The sequence below is a fragment of the Aquarana catesbeiana genome, linkage group LG07 (assembly GCF_042186555.1).
Source record: "Aquarana catesbeiana isolate 2022-GZ linkage group LG07, ASM4218655v1, whole genome shotgun sequence".
Classification (NCBI taxonomy): Eukaryota; Metazoa; Chordata; class Amphibia; order Anura; family Ranidae; genus Aquarana; species Aquarana catesbeiana.
This window is the reverse complement of record NC_133330.1, coordinates 317612373-317633076: the sequence shown is the minus strand read 5'-3', so window position 1 is coordinate 317633076 and position 20704 is coordinate 317612373. Positions and strand designations below refer to the sequence as shown.

Below are 20704 nucleotides of genomic sequence, written 5' to 3'. Positions count from 1 at the left end.
AACAACCGAATGTTCTGACCCCTCTCTACTGCAGCTGAAACAACACAAGGATGTTGGACCATTTTTGTGCTCAGTATACTGTATTATATCCTTCCCCTGTATATGGTGATACGTGGATTGGAGCAGTTTGTGTAACGGGGGACACATGGTTAGATAAACAGCAGGAGAAGGGAGATTAGAGAAGGGGGGGGGGGGATTCACAGTTAGCTTTCACACATGAAACAAACATTCTGCAGAGGCTCCCTGTGCACATCATCCACACCGAAAACAGGTGTCAGGAAAATTCAGAAAAATTCACAAGAGTATTTAAGAAAATCGCACAACAGACGCCAAATACGAAGTGTAAATAAAAATAAGAAATAAAAAAAAAAAGCAGTAGAAATCAAACTAAAAACACGCTCTCTGTACTAACAATGTGACACTTTGTACTAACGACGTGACTTGGTACAAATTTGTGTTTTATGGTGGGGGGATTAGTGCCTCGGCACCGCTTTATCCTAAAATTCTGATTCACGTTGCCCCAGGGGGCCCAGAAACAACGTATTCAGGGGCATAGCTCAATGTGTGTTGGGAGAACTGGGTGCTTCGCTATGTGCTGCACCAACAGGTAATAAAAGAGGCGTTTATGTGTATTATTGCTGCAGCCATCATTTATCTTAAAGCGATATTAACCACTTCAGCCCCGGAAGGTTTAACCCCCCCCCCCCTTCATGACCAGGCCATTTTTTGCAATACGGCACTGCTTTACTTTAACTGACAGTTGCACGGTCATGCAACGCTGTACAGAAATACAATTTAGTCCCTTTTTTCCCCACAAATTGAGCTTTCTTTTGGCGGTATTTGATCACCTCTGCGGTTTTTATTTTATGCGCTATAAACAGACAAGCAAATGACAATTTTGAAAAAAAAAAAATATATATATATATATATATTTTACTTTATGCTATAAAATATATCCAATAAAAAAATTGTAAAAAAATCTAATTTTTTCATCAGTTTAGGCCAATATGTATTCTGCTGCATATTTTTGGTAAAAAAAAAAAAAAAATCGCAAAAAGCATATATTAATTGGTGTGAGCAAAAGTTATAGCGTTCTTTCTTTCTTTCTCCCTTCGTCTTTCTTTCTTTCTTTCTCTTTCTTTCTTTCTCCCTTCGTCTTTCTTTCTTTCTTTCTTTCTTTCTTTCTTTCTCTCTTTCTCTCTTTCTTTTTCTTTCTTTCTTTCTTTCTTTCTCCCTTCGTCTTTCTTTTTCTTTCTTTCTTTCTTTCTTTCTTTCTTTCTTTCTTTCTTTCTTTCTTTCTTTCTTTCTTTCCTTCTCCCTTCGTCTTTCTTTCTTTCTTTCTCTTTCTTTCTTTCTTTCTTTCTTTCTTTCTTTCTTTCTTTCTTTCTTTCTTTCTTTCTTTCTTTCTCTTTCTTTCTTTCTTTCTTTCTTTCTTTCTTTCTTTCTTTCTTTCTTTCTTTCTTTCTTTCTTTCTTTCTTTCTTTCCTTCTCCCTTCGTCTTTCTTTCTTTCTTTCTTTCTTTCTTTCTTTCTTTCTTTCTTTCTTTCTCTCTTTCTTTTTCTTTCTTTCTTTCTCTCTTTCTCTCTTTCTCTCTTTCTTTCTTTCTTTCTTTCTTTCTTTCTTTCTTTCTTTCTTTCTTTCTTTCTTTCTTTCTTTCTTTCTTTCCCGATTGGCCAAAGTGTCAGGCGTTTATTTTGGATGACAAGCGCTCTGGTGGAAGAGGAGACACTGCGGTGGAAGCTGGAAGCTGGAGGAGCGGACACCGGAGCTGCCGTGGCTGCTGCCCCCACTCCAGGAGTGCAGGAGAGGACACCACAGCCCCGCCACATGAGCGGGTAAGTGACAGATGGACCGAACCGCGAGGAGGGGGGTGCTGTTTCAGTGCTGTGCCACGCCGCTGGGGAGGGAGGTGTTGTTTGTTTGCCGCCCCCCCAAAAGAAGAACCCACCAGCCACTACTGGGACACACCCTCTTCACACAGGAACAAAGCTGAGGCTGTCAATCACAGGCTGTGTGCTAGAGATCCCTCCCATGTCACCATTGTCAGGAAAACTTGTGCTGAGACAAGGTGAACGACATGGCTTGCAGTTGATTGGACTAAAAATGGAGCGTGACTTTGATGTTTAGAGCTCTTTCACACTGCCAGTGCGGGGGCATGTCGGTGGTAAAGCGGCGCTTTACTGTCGTTTTTGCGAGGCTTTTCGGGGCGCTTTTAACCCCCGCTAGCAGCTGAATAAAGGGTTAAAGCGCTGCTGCCGAGGCAGTTTTTACAGGTGCTTTGGCGGCGCCTCAAAGAAGCTGCTTGCGGGACTTTTTTTGACGTCCTGCCAGCGCAGCGCCCCAGATGAGGCTTTTTTTTAAGGCACTATTTTTAGCACTAAAGCACCTGAAAAACGCCTCCAGTGTGAAAGGGGTCTTAGATAGAGATGAGTTTGGAGGATGCCCAGAAGTTGCATCACGTGCACCAAATATTATGTGTGGCCCTTTGGTGATGTCAGGTGCCATACCTGAAGGGCCCCTTTATCTAGAAAGTTGTCCACCACTGACCTACACAATGATTTTAAATTAAACTTATGCCACGTACACACGATCTGGATTTTGGTCGGAAAAAGATATGATGGCTTTTCCGACGGGATTCGCTCAAGCTTGTCTTGCATACACACGGCCACACAAAAGTTCGCTGAACTTTTGGCCGCTAAGAAAGCGGTGACGTACAACACTACGACGAGCCGAGAAAATGAAGTTCAATGCTTCCGAGCATGCGTAGGAATTTTGCGCGTCAGAATTGCTACAGACGATCACATTTTCGGGTAGGAACTTTTTCCGACCGAAAAATTGAGAACATGCTCTCAATCTTTTGCTGGCTGGAATTCAGCCAGCAAAAGTCCGATGGAGCATACGCACGGTCACATTTTACGACCAAAAGCTCTCATCTGTCTTTTGCTGGCCGAATTTCCGATCGTGTGTACGCGGCATTAGGAGCAACAACCTTTTTCAGAGACGGTGTAAACAATGCTCACTATAAAAAAAAAAAAAAAAATGCAATACATAGCAATGTAAATACATTTAAACTGATGTCCTGTCTTATCATATAAATGTAGCAAAACTGTTATAGTGTAATAAAAATAAAGTGTGACTTTATTTATTCTATTGTTATCTAATCATTTGCCTTGTTATCAAAGCAGATGGTGACATTGTTAAAAAAAAAAAAAAAAAAAAAAAAAAGGATTTTACAATTTGATAATCTCTGAAGTGTGAACATTCATCTTAACTATTTGCATACTGGTAGAGCAGGGTGAGCCCTGGTGAAGTGTGCGCCGTCAGTCTGGTTGTGTCACTTTAAGGCTGGCGGTTTCCATAGCAGCAGAGTGCAACACATATCATGGATCCGCACAGCCCAGGGAGAGACTAGCAGGCTGTAGAGGAGCCGAGAGCCACAGGTAATTGTAGACAACACTCAGAAAGTGTCACCTGGGAGAGAAAATATATCCGCTCAGCTTTCCTATAATGTAAGGGGGGCTCAGCACAGGGAGATCTTTTCTCTCTTACCGAAAAAGTCCACAATAATTTCTGCAAAGCGACCCCCTGATCTGCCCCCCTCCTGTCTCTGCTTCTCTGCCTCTCCCTGATTGTGTTCTCTCACCCTCCTCTCCGCAACCCTCACCCTCCCCTCTGCCCCCCTCACCCTCCCCTCAGCACCCCTCACCCTCCCCTCTGCCCCCCTCCCCTCAGCACCCCTCACCCTCCCCTCTGCACCCCTCACCCTCCCCTCTGCACCCCTTACCCTCCCCTCCGCACCCCTCACCCTCCCCTCTGCCCCCCTCACCCTCCCCTCCGCACCCCTCACCCTCCCCTCTGCACCCCTCACCCTCCCCTCCGCACCCCTCACCCTCCCCTCTGCACCCCTCACCCTCCCCTCCGCACCCCTCCTATATCCCTCTCTACATGTCAATTTATTCTTGATTCCTTTCCTTTTTTCTTCTATGAGTTTAGTCTCTTTCCTAATCTTTCTTCTTCCTTCCTCCTTGTTTTCTGTCTCTCCATCTAGACTTTCTTTCTTTCTTTTTTTCTCCCTGTCTTATTTATACCTTTCTTACTCTTTCCTTTCCCATTCACTTTTCTCTTTCATGATTTCATCCTTCCTTCTTCTACCTCTCATAATGTATTCCTCTTCCATTGCCTATTTTTATTATCCTTCCTGATCTTATCCTATTCTTCCTCTTTCCTTCCTTCCTTCCATCCTTCTCTCTCTTATCTCTCACAGTGTATTCCTCTCTTCCCCTTATCTATATTTTTGTCTTTTCTGATCTCCTATTTTTTCTTTCCCTTCCTTCTTTTCTTTCTTCCCCACTTCCTTCCTTCGTTTCTCTTGTGTCGATCTCTCATTTATGCCTTTCTTTCTCTTTCCTTCCCCATTGTTATTCTTTTTCCTGATTTCTCTATTCCATTTTCCTTCTCTTGTGCTGTATTCCTCTCTTCCTCTTTCCTTGGCCATCTTTATTATCTTTCTTACTTTTATCACTTCCCTCCTCCCTCTCTCAATGTATTCCTCTATTTCTCTTTCCTCAACTATCTTTATTATCTTTCCTGATCTCTCATTTCCTTCCTTCCTTCCTTCCTTCCTTCCTTCCTTCCTTCCTTCCTTCCTTCCCTCTCTCACAGTGTATTCCTCTCTTCCTCCTTATCTATCTTTTTGTCTTTCCTGATCTTCTCCTATTTTTCTTTCCCTTCCTTCTTTTCTTTCTTCCACACTTCCTTCCTTCGTTTCTCTTGTGTCTATCTCTCATTTATGCCTTTCTTTCTCTTTCCTTTCCCATTTTTATTCTTTTTCCTGATTTCTCCATTCCATTTTCCTTCTCTTGTGCTGTATTCCTCTCTTCCTCTTTCCTTGGCCATCTTTATTATCTTTCTTACTTTTATCTCTTCCTTCCTCTCTCTCTCAATGTATTCCTCTATTTCTCTTTCCTCATCTATCATTATTATCTTTCCTGATCATCTACTATTCTTCCTCTCTCCCTTCATTTTTCCTTCTTTCTGACTTTTCTATCTGTTTATTATTATTATTACAATACGGGATTTATATAACGCCAACAGTGTACGCAGCGCTTTACAATATAAAAGGGAGACAATATAGTTACAATACAATAAAATATAGCAGGATTAAGAGGGGCCTGCTCAGAAGAGCTCACAATCTAATACCTCTCACCTATGTCTCTCTTTCTCTTTCCTTCTCCATCTCTATTCTCTGTCCTGATGTCTTCCTTCCTTCTTGTTCCCCTGTCCTTTCCATTCCTTACTTCCACCATCCACCTCTAACAATACTTTTCTCTCTTTCTCTTTCTGGTCCATCTTTATTAACTTTCCTGATCTCTCATTTATTTGCTTCCTTCCTTCCCTCTTTCCCTTCATTGTCCATCTTTATTATCTTCCCTTATCTCTCATTCTTCTCTCCCTTCCTCTTTTTCATTTCTTCCAGTCAATCTCTTATTTATGCCTTACTAACTCTTTTCTTCCCCATCCCTATTCCTTTTCCCGGTTACCACTTTCCTCTCTTTCAGTTTTTTGGGATATTTATGATCAGCGACAGACTCTATATAAGAGTCCAATCTTTAATGAAAAGCTACACACAGTGCAGACGTGGTCAGGGTCAGGTTTCATATTGTCATAGATTTACTTTAGAGCAGCAGAGGGAGGAATTGATAAATCAAGCTGCAATCCTGGATTCATTCTGTCCCTCTGCTCCTCTACAGCTTTGACTTGCCCAGTGACGGCATGGATAAATGTCCCCCATTGTATTTTACAGGACAAGAAATAGAAATAGACAGCACAGTATTTTTTTTTCCAGAAAAGGGGACATTAAAGCAGGGGTGCCCAACCTATGGAAGAGCGAAGGCCACATTAGTGACTTGGTAACTGGTCGCAGGCCACAATGAGCGAAGCTGGCAGATGACAGGTCCACATGACACGGACACAGCCTGCTCTACTCTATGGGCCCTCCGATCCGCTCAGACAGAAGGAGACTGATCCCCTTCAGTTTTTTTTTAAGTGGATTGGATTGGAGATAGGGGGGTGTAAAAGGACACAAGTCAGTTTATATCTGCCGCTATATAAAGGTGAATGGAGGGTCCAATTGGGTCCACCTGAAAAACAGACAGGCGGACCCGATCGTGTGAAAGTAGGGTTGCCACCTTTTTTTCAAGTTAAACCCGAACACTTTAGCGGCGCACAGCAATTTTTTTATAGTATAAACTATACATATGTTTTGCGATTAATTGATTTACATCTGAATCAAAAGAGTTCCCCTTTTACCTCTGAATCCGCAGAGTCCCCCTTTAAATCTGAACTCGCAGTGTTCCCTTACACTGTAAGGGGGATCTCTGGGGACTCTGACATAATGGATGCTCTGGGAACCCTGATTTAAGGGGAGACACTGGGAACTCTGATGTACGGAGAGGACTCTGATGTGATGGAAACACTGTGGCCTCTGGTGTAAAGGGGAACTCTGATGTAAAGGGGTGCTCTAAGAACCCTGATTTACCTTAGTGTACTCACTCAGAGGCAGGGGAGAGAAGGGGGGAGACTTCACTCACAGACAGGGATGGATGGTGAGCTCACTCACCCCTTGGCAGTCAGCACCTCTCATCCAGATGTATCTGCAGCTGCTGGACTTTAAATATCCGACCCCCACTTTCCTTTTCTGAGGCACAGTGCCGGGGATTGGAGTGTGAGCAGACACAGATGGAGCAAGACGAGCAGATGGAGCCCTTTCTCCTCTCCCGTCAGTGTGGGGAGTTGGGGGGGGGGATTGTTAGTATTGTTATTTCTGGCTTTGGGCAGTGTGATAGAGAGTGTAACAGACACTCTCGGCTTAGACAACCGCAGATAGTAACCCTGCTGGGAAGCCATAGTCCGGTCTAAATAATGTGTCCGGGTTTCAGGCAGTCTGAAACCCGGAAACAGGATTCAAAACCCGAACTGTCCGGGTGAATTCTGGACAGGTGGCAACACTGTTTACCTGCACCTCAACTGACCTCAATCTTCACTTCTTCCTCAGGATTCCTGCAGGTATCACCAACTGCTGCTGTCCCCTAGGCGGGGTATGGCTGGTGGCTGCTGCTGGCTGTCCTCCAGGGCTGGTACTGCTGGTGGGTACTGCTGGCTGGTACTGCTAGCGGGTACTGCTGGCTGGTACTGCTGGTTGGTACTGCTGGCTTGTACTGCTTGTTGGTACAGCTTGCTGGTACTGCTGGTTGGTACTGTTGGTTGTCAAGTCTTCTGGGAGACACACAGGTCCCAGAAGACAGCAGGGACCATTCAGAACACGCAGCGTGACTCGCTCATGCGTAGTAGGGAGCCAGGAGTTAAGCCGAAAGTCTTCACTGCCTGGTTCCTGTACCAGGAATGGCGGCGGCAGCACCCGTGAGTCGATCCAAAGATCAGCTTCGGGTGCTGACATCATGGGCTCCCTGGACTAGACATGTGCAGAACAAAAACTTTTGTTCAGTTTCGATTCGTTATTTACATAAATTCGTTTAGTTAAATTTGTTTTGTTTGTTTAATTCGTTTTCGGAATTCGTTTCATTTATTCGTTTTCAAATTTTTTGAATTTGAATCGATCCAAAAAGTTTTCGAATCAATTTTGAATAGTTTTCAAATTCAAAAATTTTTTGAATTCGAAAAGTTTTCAAATTCGAATCGTTTTCCAATTTCTAAAGAGAATAAAATAGAATATAAAATAAAGGAATAGAATAGAAAAAAAAAGAGGACTAGAAAAGAAACTATAACAGAAAATAAAAAAATATAATATACTAGAGTAAAACAGAACAAAATAGGATAGAAAATAAAAGAACAGAAAAGAATAGAAAGAAATAGACTAGAATAAAAAAAAAGAATAAAATAGAAAGATTATAACCATCTTCTGAAATTTGAATAGAATAAATAGAATAGAATAGAATAAAGAAAGAATAGAATAGAAATAATATAACCATTTTCCAAAATTCAAATAAAATCAATTTGAATTTGAATAGAAAAGAATAGAGTAGAATAGAATAGAAAATAACATAATAGTATAGAAAAAAACAACAGAATAGAATAGAATGAAGCTAACCATCTTCCTATTCCAATCTATTCTTTTCTATTGATTTGAATTGAATTGATTCTTTTTGAATTTTGGGAAATGGTTATATTCTGTCTATGCTATTCTATTCTTTTTTTTTTTAATTCTATTATTTTCTATTCTATTATAGTCTATCCTATTCTTTTTTCTTCTATACTATTCTTTTCTTATGTATTCTAAGTCAAATTTATTCTATTTAAAATTTGAATTTCAGAAGATGGTTATATTCTTTCTATGTTATTCTATTCTATTTGTTTATATTATATTCTAGTCTATTCTGTTCTTTTGTTTTCTATTCTATTTTGTTCTGTTTTACTCTATTATCTTCTATTCTTTTTTTTTCTTTTATTTTCTGCTATATTCTTTTCTAGCCTATTATTTTTTTTCTATTCTATTCCTTTATTTTCTATTCTATTTTATTCTTTTATTCTTTGGAAATTGGAAAGCTATTCGAATTCGAAAACTTTTCGAATTCGAATTTAAAAACTATTTGAATTTGAAAAGTATTCGAAAAGTATTCGAATTTTGTCTGAATTTTTTTTCGTTATTTCTGATTCGTTTAAATTCGATACTATTGTAATTCGGAAATTTGGATACATCCGAATTAGATTTGAGACCTGATCAAAGCTGATTTTGGCTTTGTTCAGGTCTCCGGCCAGCTGGCGGACGTGCCGGCTGGTTGCTCGGGCCTCTGGGTGGGATGGTAGAGCCCGGGAGAGCTGGAAAGGTGGGGGGGGGGGGAGGTCCCTTCCCAATGCTTGTAATAACAGATGGGTGGGATGGTAGAGCCCGGGAGAGCTGCGAATGGCGGCGGGGGGGGCCCTTCCCAATGCTTGTAATAACAGATGGGTGGGATGGTAGAGCCCGGGAGAGCTGCGAATGGCGACGGGGGGGGCCCTTCCCAATGCTTGTAATAACAGATGGGTGGGATGGTAGAGCCCGGGAGAGCTGCGAATGGCGGCGGGGGGGGGCCTTCCCAATGCTTGTAATAACAGATGGGTGGGCTTTTAGCCTCATTGGTTGTTATTACAAGAAAGCCAACTGCCCGCTCTAGAAAACGGTACTGGGGGGGGGATGTTTGCAGCTGCAGGCATCACCCCGGTACAAACCCTTCAAGCCGAAGGCCGCATATTTGCGTTACGTTGGCGTGAAGGGGTTAAGCCTTGATTCACATCAATGCAGTCCCCGACTCGTTCGTAAAATCGTGCTGCATCAAATTAAAGAGGTAATAAACCATTTTCCCATCTATTTTCACCTGGTGATTTGGCCAGCAACATACCTCCTGTCTTAGAATGCCTTCACTCTGGATGAAGGAGCACAGGGGGCACCTTTGAATAGCAGCATTGGTAATCTGGGGTGAGGGGAGTGTTAGATGTATTAGCAGATTTAGATACACTAACAAATTAAAGCTGAACTCCAGCTAACACTTTTTAGGGCCCTTTGGATACTGATCAGTTTTTCAGCTTAAAAAAGCAGAAGAAAAATGCATGAAAAATGCATCCCTCTTAAATTCTCTGGAACTCTTCACACCGGTCACTTGCGTTTCAGTTGCATTTTTAAAAGTCCCACTTGCTGCATTTTCATACCTCCCAACTTTTTGAGATGGGAATGAGGGACACCTACCAGCAAAAGTATGCAGGCATAGGACACACCCCTTGCCACACCCCCTTAAAGGAGAATCATACAAAAAAAAAAAAAACAAGATTGGTTAAACCCACAAGTGCTTTTTTAACACTTCTATTCCTTTATATTGGCTTTTGGAATTTACAAATGCAGAAATGTAGAAATCAGATGAAAGGTTTAGCGCTGGAAAGCACTTTTTGAAAGATAAAAAGTGCATTTTTTATACAACTATATAGATCAGACCAAAATGAGGGACCAATGAGGAGCTATGAGGGACAGAGGGACAATCCCTCCAAATCAGGGAAAGTTGGGAGCTATGCAATTTAGCTGTGCTTTTCAAAACCCCACCAAAAGCACAGCTGTCCATTGAAAAAAACACATCAAAACTGCACCACTTTTACATTTTTGGCACGTTTTTGTTAAAGAGGAACTGCAGTCTGCTGACATAATTTGCAATAAAAACCATTTGCCATTCTGAAGCTTCCCTCCAACCACTATGCATATTATATTATATATACTGTTATTCTGTACTTGCCAAATATGCTGCAGAAATTTCCCTCCACTGAGTCAGCCATTTTAACTGTGGGCAGCTGAAGCTGCTGCCTGTTCACTTCCTGGATTTACACAGACACACAGAGGCACACCTCCAGCTCTGCAGCTCTCATTGGCCCTCTTATGACTCACCCCCCACCTCCCTTTCTGGCAAACTCCCAGGAGAGTGAGAGAGAGAGAGAGCTGTGCATGATATCATAAGCCTAGACTAATGACCAGACAAGAAACAGGAAGTGGGCTGTATAAGGGATTTACTGGCAGAAAAAAAAAAATGTTTTACTATCCAAAGGTAAAACAAGGGCAGAAGATTTAATAGATGGAAAGATAAAAAAAAATGACTGGAGTTCCATTTTAACAAAAGCCTGGGTTTTGGTTTGCATTTTATACGATGGCTGCTTTTGAAATGAATAATCTTGTATTTTTTAGGGCACCAATCAAAGATGGAAGAGAATTATCTGATACCCGCCTCTGAAAGTCTTCTACTGGAACACGGACTGTCTGTGGACAACGGTTGGGGTGAGAAGCTGGAGGAACTTGTGGCTGTACACGTAGTGAAGCTGCTCTTGAAGGACGTGAACCTTCTGCAGTTTTGTACGTCTCTGAAGTTCTGCTCCCTGGCCAATAACTACATCAAAGACATCAGAGCTCTTCAACCATGTGTGCACCTTGTTAAGTTGGACTTACATGGAAATCAGGTACATACAGGGCTTTTATTCAGCAGAATCGTGAGGGAACGCAGTTCCGGCACCTCTAACACTGAATGTATGTAATGCGTAGGGTTGCTGGGGTGCGCTGGAGGGCTTTTTGATGCTGGCTGCTGGGGGGATCTATTTTTGCTGGGGAGGTCTAATGCTGTTGGTTGGGAGATCTATTGTTCCTTGGGGGGGGGGGGGGGTTTGTTGCTGTGGGGTCAATTGTTGACAGGAGAGATCAACTGTTGAGGGAGGGGTCTATTGTTGCTGGTTGCTGGGATATCTATTGTTACTGGCTGCTGGGAGGTCCCCATATTGATGGGGACTAGGGCCTCTTCCCCACAACCCTGGCCGGTGGTTGTGGGAGTCTGCGGGCAGGGGGCTTATCGGAATCTGTCTTCTTTCTCTGCTTCCTCCACTAAGGTCTTCTTTCTCCACTGATGTCTTCTTTCTCTGGTTTTATGGTTTAGAAGGGGGTGGGCACTCGCTTGCCCCCCTTTCCTGACCTGCCAGGCTGCATGCTCAGATAAGGGTCTGGTATGGATTTGGGGGGGCACGCTGTTTTTTTTTGTCATGGGGTTTACCCTCAAAATCCATACCAGACCCTCTGGTCTGGTATGGTCTTGGGGGGTACCCCATGCCATTTTTTTTTAGGGGATTTTACATTGCTAACATTGCATACACTTGATCTCAGAGCACAAGTAGCATGCCACAAGTCGTATCGATTAAGATAATGATCCGACTTGGGTGCGACCTCTATTCAAATCAGTGGGCTGAAATCGTGCCCAATCAGACTAATGTAGCGCAGGAACCTTTTTAAAAGTTGGACCGACACAAGTTGGACCAGTTAAGATGGCTCTCATACAGGGCTGGTGCAAGGATTTTTGACACCCTAGGCGAAACCTAATTTTGCCACCCCCCCCTTGGCTCCACCCCTGACCCCACCCTCTTTACCCTGCCCATGTATACCCCACCTTTTTAACGAAATTCCCATCAAATGCAGCCTCACCAGCGCCCATCAAATGCAGCCTCACCAGCGCCCATCAATGCAGCCTCACCAGCGCACATCAAATGCAGCCTCACCAGCGCCCATCAAATGCAGCCTCACCAGCGCCCATCAATAAATGTTTGCTTGCTTCCGTTAATTCGAGAGTCGGGACACAGACACAGTTCTCCGCCACTGCAGCACCCCTGATGCTATGTGCGAATGGAGCAGTGGCTGCCTGATGCTGAGACTTAGTTGCTTGCTGCAGTGAGAAGAGAGTAGGAACACCAGTGGCCGGGCGCCCTAGGCGGCTGCCTAGTTTGCCTAGTGGTAGCACCGGCCCTGCTCTCATAGGGAACCATTGATTTTGACATGTCATGCGACTTGTGTTCTCAAAGTCGGAGCGCATGTCGGTCCAGTGTGAACCGGCCCCTAGGGAGATTTATCCTCTCTAGTTGTCTCAGTGATGATTATCGTCGGGAAAGATAAAGAAAGAAAACTTAAAATTTTGGGTTGTCACCAGAACAGGAATAGAGGGGAAATCTTCCAATTATTATTATTATTATTATACAGGATTTATATAACGCCAACAGTTTACGCAGCGCTTTACAATATAAAATGCCGACACTGCTACTGGTAACATTAGATCAATTTCCTATCATTTCCTGTTTTGGCTATGGGACTGGAAGTAAAGGGAAATTTCCCCTATGGGACACAGATAGCAAAAAAAACAAAAACATCAGGCGTTTTAACCCTCCCTTACTCTATCCAAAAGAGTTTTGCTTTCAGTTCTACTTTAACCCCTGGAAAGAAGAAAGAAATGGCTGCACATCCAGAACTTCCGATTGCCTTTTATTTTGCTTCACAAAGATAACACCAAAGACACCAAACTGTGGTCACGTAGACGCGTTTCACACATACATCTTGTGCTTAATTAAGCACAAGATGTATGTGTGAAACGCGTCCATGTGACCACAGTTTGGTGTCTTTGGTGTTATCTTTGTGAAGCAAAATAAAAGGCAATCGGAAGTTCTGGATGTGCAGCCATTTCTTTCTTCTTTCCAAGTTTCCCACGGAGGCGGGCCGGGGCTAGCACTCTGCAAGATACTCCAATCAGCCTTATCTTTATACACCGGGAGCAGCAGTTCTTTTTCTTGTATACTACTTTAACCCCTTCTGCCCAGCCTTGGCATTCCTTTAACTGGGGTAATATGCCTAGAGGCAAGAATGCCTGCCCGATCACATGACCATTGTGATTGGCTGTCACAATGGCAGTGGAGGCCCGTCCATACGGTGCGCAGGGGACCCCCTAACCCATACATCCGACCCCCTAATCTACATGCAGGGCGCCGGATACATGGATTCCAATGGGGGGTTTTATTTTTTATTTTTTAGAAGCACGTGATTTGAGCCGGAGGCTCTATTAGGCTTCCAAAAAGAGTGGGCTCAGGGCGCAGGGCACACCCAGTTGTGTGACAATAGCAAATGAATATTCGCCATTGTCTTCCTGTTTCTCCTCCCGGGGCACTCAGGAAGCGGGTCCTGAGACCCGTCACCCGATTGGCTGAGAGGAGAAGTGATCCTATTGGCCGCCGAGGGGGATGAGGGAGGAGACGCATGGGAAGCCGCCGTGAAGCACCAGGAGGAGGAAACGCCGCCCGGTGGAAGGAGGAAGCACTGCCCCCGACCTAGATGGGGTAAGTGCAGGGCTGTTGACTGACTGGGGGGGATGTGCCTGTGACCCGACCGGTGGGGGGGGGGAGGTGACGGCGGGTGGATTTGTGCCACCCCCGCAACCAGCCGCCACTGCGCAGTGGTCACGTGATCGGGAGCTGGTCCCGCTGACTCCCAATCATTACTAAAGACCAGGAGTTATATGTGACTGCTTGGTCACTGTGCTGGGAGCGCACAGTAAGGGCGCTCTCAGCACAGAAACCTTGGCCACCCAAGGACGTGTAGGCGTTAAAGCCCACCCTCTTTGTCACCACACATATGCGTTGCGTGGGTGGAAAAAGGTTAATTGTTGGGATTACATACACTTTAATTATTGTTCTCTCCTAATACTCCTTTATTATAACAGTACTGTATGTCTCATCTGGCTTTTTACAGCCAAAGAGCAGAGCGATGTACAGATGATGCACAAGCACTGTGTAGGCGTTACGGAAAAAAAAAAAAAAAATGAAATGAAAAAAGAAAAAACCTCTGCAATCAGACGGCGGGGTGTGAGGTTATATGGTCTTGAAAGAAGATGAAATTTAGTGCCTTTCCAATAAAGTGGAATTTTCTTTCATGAGGTCAAGCAACTGGCTTATATATATATATAAAGTTTTTATAATTTTAATATTGGCGCCCTTTAATTAGAACCTTTTTTCTCGGGAAGTGGGAGAACTCATAAGGTGACTCTCTAACTTTTTTGGGCATTAGACACATTTAAAGGGAGGATGATGAAAAGAGTTCCCAGCGTCTCATTTATTTTTAGTGAGCCAAGCAGAGAAGCTTCCCGTGGAAGTACAATAGGAACAATTTAATTGCAACGGCATAATTTATCTCCTCTCAACTTTCTCCCAGCTGACAGTACTTTTAATCAGGTCCATGAGCGCGAACAGGTGACCGCGTTGTCCATTGTTGCATGAATGAAGAATGTTTAACATAAAGTCATTTAAATGTATTTTCTTCCTCTAGAGAAAGAACAGTTTTTTTTTTTTTCTGCTTCCTTCTCCAGTGTACCTGTCAGGACCTAAGTACGGCTGAGCTGGCAGTACCAGTGAAGCGTAGCGCATTGCAACGCCCGTGATTACCTGCAGTAATCTTCAGAACAAAGTTATGCCAACTTAGAGCCCCTGGATTCCAGGAGCAGACTGAACTGAACACGGGGTTGGCAGTCAGACCCCCCCCCCTCCGCCTCTTGACGCTATGCTCTGCTCTTGCCAATCAACAGTCCAATGCATAAGCTGCAGTTGGCAAATGAGTTGCCAGTATTGGAATGGTGGCTTGGCGCCAACTTGGGCAGAGATCAAAATCTAGAATATGAGCTGGATCTGGGATCGGTGCATTTCCAGTGAACCTGTCAGGTCCTAAATGCAGTTAAGCTGGCAATACCAGTGATGCATAGTGCAATGCAACATCCGCACGTATCCACGGCAATCTTCAGAATGAAGTTGTGCCAGCTTGGGGTCCCAGGATTCCAGGAGCAGCTTGAACGCGGGGCTGCGGCATCTAAGTTGGCAGTTAGACCCCCTCCACCTCTCAACACTATGCTCTACCCTTGCCAATCAACAGTCCAATACATAAGCTGCAGTTAGCAAGAGAGGTGAGAGTATTGGAGTGGTGGCTTGGTGCCAACTTGGGCAGAGTTCAAAATATAGCGTATGAGCTGAACCTGGAACCGGGGTTCAACCTAAAGAATTTTCAGTGAACCTGTCAGATCCTAAGTATGGCTGATCTGTCTGTACCGCATTGTCTTCATAAAAAAGTTGTGTCAACTTAGAGCCCCAGGATTTCACGAGCAGCTTGAACACAGGGCTGCAGTATCTGAGTTGGCAGTTAGACCCCCTCCATCTCTTGATGCTATGCTCTGCTCTTGCCAATCAACAGTTCAATGCATGAGCTGCAAGTAGCAAATAAGGTGCCAGTATGGGAATGGTAGCACGGTGCTAAACCGGGGTTTAACTGCAAGCATTTCCTGTGAATCTATCAGATCATAAATGCCATTGTGTTGGCAACACCAGTGATGCATAGTGCATTGCAACGTCTGCAAATACCCACAGTAATTTTCAAAACAAAATCGTGCCAACTTAGAGCCCCAGGATTGCAAGAGCAGCCTGAACACAGGGCTGCAGCTTCTGTTGGCAGTTAGACCCCCTCCACCAACCAGCACTAAACTCTGCCCTTGCCAATCAACAGTCCAATACATAAGTTGTAGTTGGCAAATGAGGTGCCAATTTTGAATGGTGGCTTGGTGCCAACTGGGCCTGGAACTGGGGAGCAACCACAGGCATTTCCAGTGAACCTGTCAGGTACTAAATACGGTTGAGATGGCAATACCAGTGATGCATAGTGCAATGCGACATCTGCAAGTGTCCATGGTAATCTTCAGAATGAAGTCTCACCAACTTAGAGCCCCAGGATTCCAGGAGCAGTCTGAACACAGGGCTGCAGCCTCTGATTTGGCAGTTAGACCCCTCCACCTGCCGACGCTAAACTCTGACTTTGCCAATCAACAATCTAACGTATAAGCTGCAGTGGCAACTGAGCTGCCAGTATTGGAATGGTGCCAACTTGGGCAGAGATTAAAATCAAGAATGTGAACTTGATTTGGAGTTCAATCACAAGCATTTTTTGAGGATTTCCTAAGACACTTGCAGGCATTTGAAATTCTGTACAGCCAGTTTTGTGTTTTACATATTTTGTCCACCATGCACAGCCAGACAGGTGACGCACATAGCTCCTGAGCTTTGCCTGTGTAGCAGGTTCAATTTAATGCTGCACATACCTTCTATTTGCTCCCTAACTCCTTTGTTTGGCTTCTGGTTGTAGGACCCTGGCGTAGTCCATAATGGGGACAGGGCTGTTTTCATCTTACAGTGCCTTGAAAAAGTATTCATACCTCTTGAATATTCCATATTTTGTCATGTTACAACCAAAAACGTAAATGTATTTTATTGGGCTTTTATGTGATAGACCAACACAAAGTGGCACATAATTGTGAAGTGAAAGAAAAATTATAAATGGTTTTCCAAAATTTTTACAAATAAATATGAAAAGTGTGGCATGCATTTGTATTCACCGCCTTTACTCTGATAACCCTAACTAAAATATACAATTGCCTTAATAAGTCACCTAATTAGTAAATAGAGTCCACCTGTGTGTAAAATAATCTCAGTAAAAAATACAGCTGTTGTGTGAAGCCCTCAGAGGTTTGTTGGAGAACCTTAGTGAACAAACAGAACCATGAAGGCCAAGCAACACTCCAGACAGGTCAGGGATAACATTGTGAACAAGTTTAAAGTAGTGTTAGGTTATAAAAAAAAAAGGCCGGGCAAGGAGAGCATTAATCAGAGAAGCAGCCAAGAGGCCCATGGTAATTCTAGAAGAGCTGCAGAAATTTGGGAGAATCTGTCCACAGAACAACTATTAGCCGTGTACTCCACAAATCTGGCCTTTATAGAAGAGTGGCAAGAAGAAAGCCATTGTTGAAAGAAAGCCATAAGAAGTCCCGTTTGCAGTTTGTGAGAAGCCATGTGGTGGACACAGCAAACATGTGGAAGAAGGTGCTCTGGTCAGATGGGACCAAAATTAAACTTTTTGGCCTAAAAGCAAAACGCTATGTGTGGCAGAAAACTAGCACTGCACATCACCCTGAACACACCATCCCCACCTTGAAACATGGTGGTGGTAGCATCATGTTGTGGGGATGCTTTTCTTCAGCAGGGACAGGGAAGCTGGTCAGAGTTGATGGGAAGATGAATGGAGCCAAATACAGGGCAATCTTAGACGAAAACCTGTTATGACGCATACACACGATCGGACTTCTCGTCGGAAAAAGATATGACGGCTTTTCTGACGGGATTCCGCTGATGTTTGCCTTGCATACACACGGTCACGCAAAAGTTCGCTGAACTTGCGACCGTCAAGAACGCGGTGACGTACAACACTACGACGAGCTGAGAAAATGAAGTTCAATGCTTCCGAGCATGCGTCGAATTGTTTTAGAATCTTCAAAAGACTTGAGACTGGGGTGGAGGTTCACCTTCCAGCAGGACAACGACCCTAAACATACAGCCAGAGCTACAATGGAATGGTTTAGATCAAAGCATATTCATGTGTTAGAATGGCCCAGTCAAACTCCAGACCTAAATCCAATTGAGAATCTGTGGCTTTGACTTGACTTGAAAATTGCTGCTCATCTGACAGAGCTTGAGCTATTTTGCAAAGAAGAATGTGCAAAAATGTCACTCTCAAAGCTGGTAGAGACATCCCCAAAAAGACTTGCAGCTGTAATTGCAGTGAAAGGCGGTTCTACAAAGTATTGACTCAGGGGGGCTGAATACAAATGTACCCCACACTTTTCACATATTTATTTGTAAAATAATTTCAAAAACCATTTATCATTTTCCTTCCACTTCACAATTATATGCCACTTTGTGTTGGTCTATCACATTAAATCCTAATAAAGTACATTTAAATTTTTGATTGTAACATGACAAAATGTGAAAAATTTCAAGGGGCATGAATATTTTTCAAGGCACTGTAGTTCCCCACTACAGGTCATCACTTCCTGCCTTGGGAGATTAGCATTAAAGCAGGGTGGCATGGAGTTGGAGTGTGCAGCAGGCCAGTGAAGAGTGGCTGGTAAGAACTGCTGTGTGGGTTTTATCCCCTGTGGGAGCCATGGCGCCTACTATTTCTAGAAATATTCACAACATGCAATAAGCTTCCCCTCCAGGCGAATTCCACGTATGTTCCGCATAGTGGGTAGACCCTGGAGTGGGCATAGCACTGTAAAGAACCAAACATGTTTGATGGAACCGTGAAGTAATATGCCCCGTACACACGGTCGGACATTGATCGGACATTCCGACAACAAAATCCATGGATTTTTTCCGACGGATGTTGGCTCAAACTTGTCTTGCATACACACTGTCACACAAAGTTGTCGGAAAATCCGATCGTTCTAAACACGGTGATGTAAAACACGTACGTTGGGACTATAAATGGGGCAGTAGCCAATAGGTTTTGTCTCTTAATTTATTCTGAGCACGCGTGGCACTTTGTGTGTCGGATTTGTCTACACACGATCGGAATTTCCGACAACGGATTTTGTTGTCGGAAAATTTTATAGCAAGCTCTCAAACTTTGTGTGTCGGAAATTCCGATGGAAAATGTGTGATGGAGCCCACACACGGTCGGAATTTCCGACAACAAGGTCCTACCACACATTTTCCGTCGGAAAATCCGACCGTGTGTACAGGGCAATAGACTGTTGCAAGTTACATTGCATTAAATTGCGAAAGACCACTACATATGGAATGTGATGTTGCTAGTTGCATAAGGAAAAATAAAGGTCCATCAAGAAGCAGACTGAGCTTCATCATTCTGGTAGCGTTTACCAGGGGAGGAAGAAGTAATGTGGACACTGGCTTGGGCAGGGGTGGCTGGGAGAAAGGGATCCAACCTACCCAGCAGTGGTGGCAGGCCACATGTCTGGACCATGCACCAGAAAAACTTGTGACCCTATTGCATTTGGGCCTGGTGGGTGGAATGGCCTCTGACTGACCTTGCCTGGCACCAAAGTATTGGGACCCCAACAACTCTGTTGTAAAGTATTTGTTTTGTCCACTTGCCAATGGCTTCCCCACCATGGAAATAGAGCCAGAGCTCAGTAAAAAGGTTTCTAACCCCCCTGGCTGCAAGATATTCATGTTGGCCTCTAGTAAGGGAACTGGATTATCAAGCACCACTTAGGGGCACTACGTAGTAGTGAAGTAAATACCTGATATTTGGGCGGAAGGGTATGTGAATAACTTCTCTTTCTCCCATATAACAGCTCTGATGCTTGGCAATCATGTTTCCTGCTGATTGCTCAGCTCTAGCTGTAACTCCCTGGGGGCAGGGACAACTGCTGAGAAATCGATGCTTTCGTGCACAGAATGGGGGTCCTCTGAAACCTGCAGCCACAGGGAGAGAAGTTTCAACTGGCCTTGTTTTTATGCAGCCTCCATTGAAATCCTTTTTGCTGAGAGTTAAAATGGGCTTTAGAAGCAGTAAAACAAGAAAATGTTCTATGTAAATGTATGTAAATGTTCTATGTAAATGTAAAAGTCAGAGCAGAGGTGTGGTGCTTGGGTGCCAAAGATTGACTGCCTACATGCCCCAGAGGATGGGAGTCCAGGCCATGCATACAGGTCATACTACCTTTGAAAATACAGCAAAATAGGTGTAGCGTCCTCCTAGAATATGTTGCTAGAAAGGCTCAGGTAAATTTAGTCCTTTGGCTCCTCTGTAAACATTGGGACAGTGTGTGATTACTGTTTGAACACTGTTTGCTTTTCTGGGTCTCGCTGCCTGCAGGCTCAACTACTTCTCCCTGCCTTCTAGTGGACTCTAGAATGAAGTGGGTTGGAAGAGCAGACCCTTGGCCTGAATGATTATGTGCCCAGTAGGTGGCTGTGGAGGGCCTAAATAGTTTGGGGCCTGGAGCAGCGGCGTTCTTGTTCAGGAGGAGAAGATCTCAGCCTGATGGTCTGCTGCCCTTCTGGGGAGTGTATCTAAAGTCTGCAGGAAATTATCAAGGTCCCAGCTCAGTAAGGGCTGGGGGGGGGGGGGGGGTTGGAAGTAATTGGGGCCAACTCAAGGGGGTTTACTGAGGACCTGGCCACAGGAGATGTGTCTGACCTATATCGGAGCTCAGGCATCCAAGTATACAAGGACATTGTGAGTATAGGCATGGATGTAGAATCCTAGTAACTGTCCACTGCTTTGACCCCTTGAGCAACTGCTCCAGTGGTGCTGAATTGAGACTTGCCCTTTGCTTGGAGTCCCAGGGTTGCTTGTTCTCATGGTGTCTACTAAGAGGGAGCTTATCCCAAAGAGAGTAGACAAGGCAAAGAGTTTCCTTTGGTTACTTTGTGCGCTGAACTTGGAGTATCCCAAAGCCCATCCTGCATCCCAACCAAGTTTAATGAGCATTAAAGCGCATCTCTTGCTTGGTCATTGAGTTGTGAAAAAAGGAAGGAG

General features: G+C 44.1%; 1 protein-coding gene across 2 annotated transcripts in view; it reads left to right on the top strand.

The window, feature by feature from the left end:
* The first annotated feature begins 3072 nt into the window (after positions 1-3072).
* Positions 3073-20704, top strand: part of LRRIQ3 (leucine rich repeats and IQ motif containing 3) — a 69730-nt gene continuing 52098 nt past the window's right edge. The window contains exons 1-2 of one of the 2 annotated variants that reach the window (XM_073593741.1): positions 3073-3440; positions 10718-10986. In XM_073593741.1, the coding sequence (XP_073449842.1) occupies positions 10732-10986 (255 nt within the window). In that variant the 5' untranslated portion in view covers positions 3073-3440; positions 10718-10731. The remainder of the gene's footprint in view (positions 3441-10717; positions 10987-20704) is intronic. The other variant, XM_073593740.1, reaches the window with a different exon arrangement.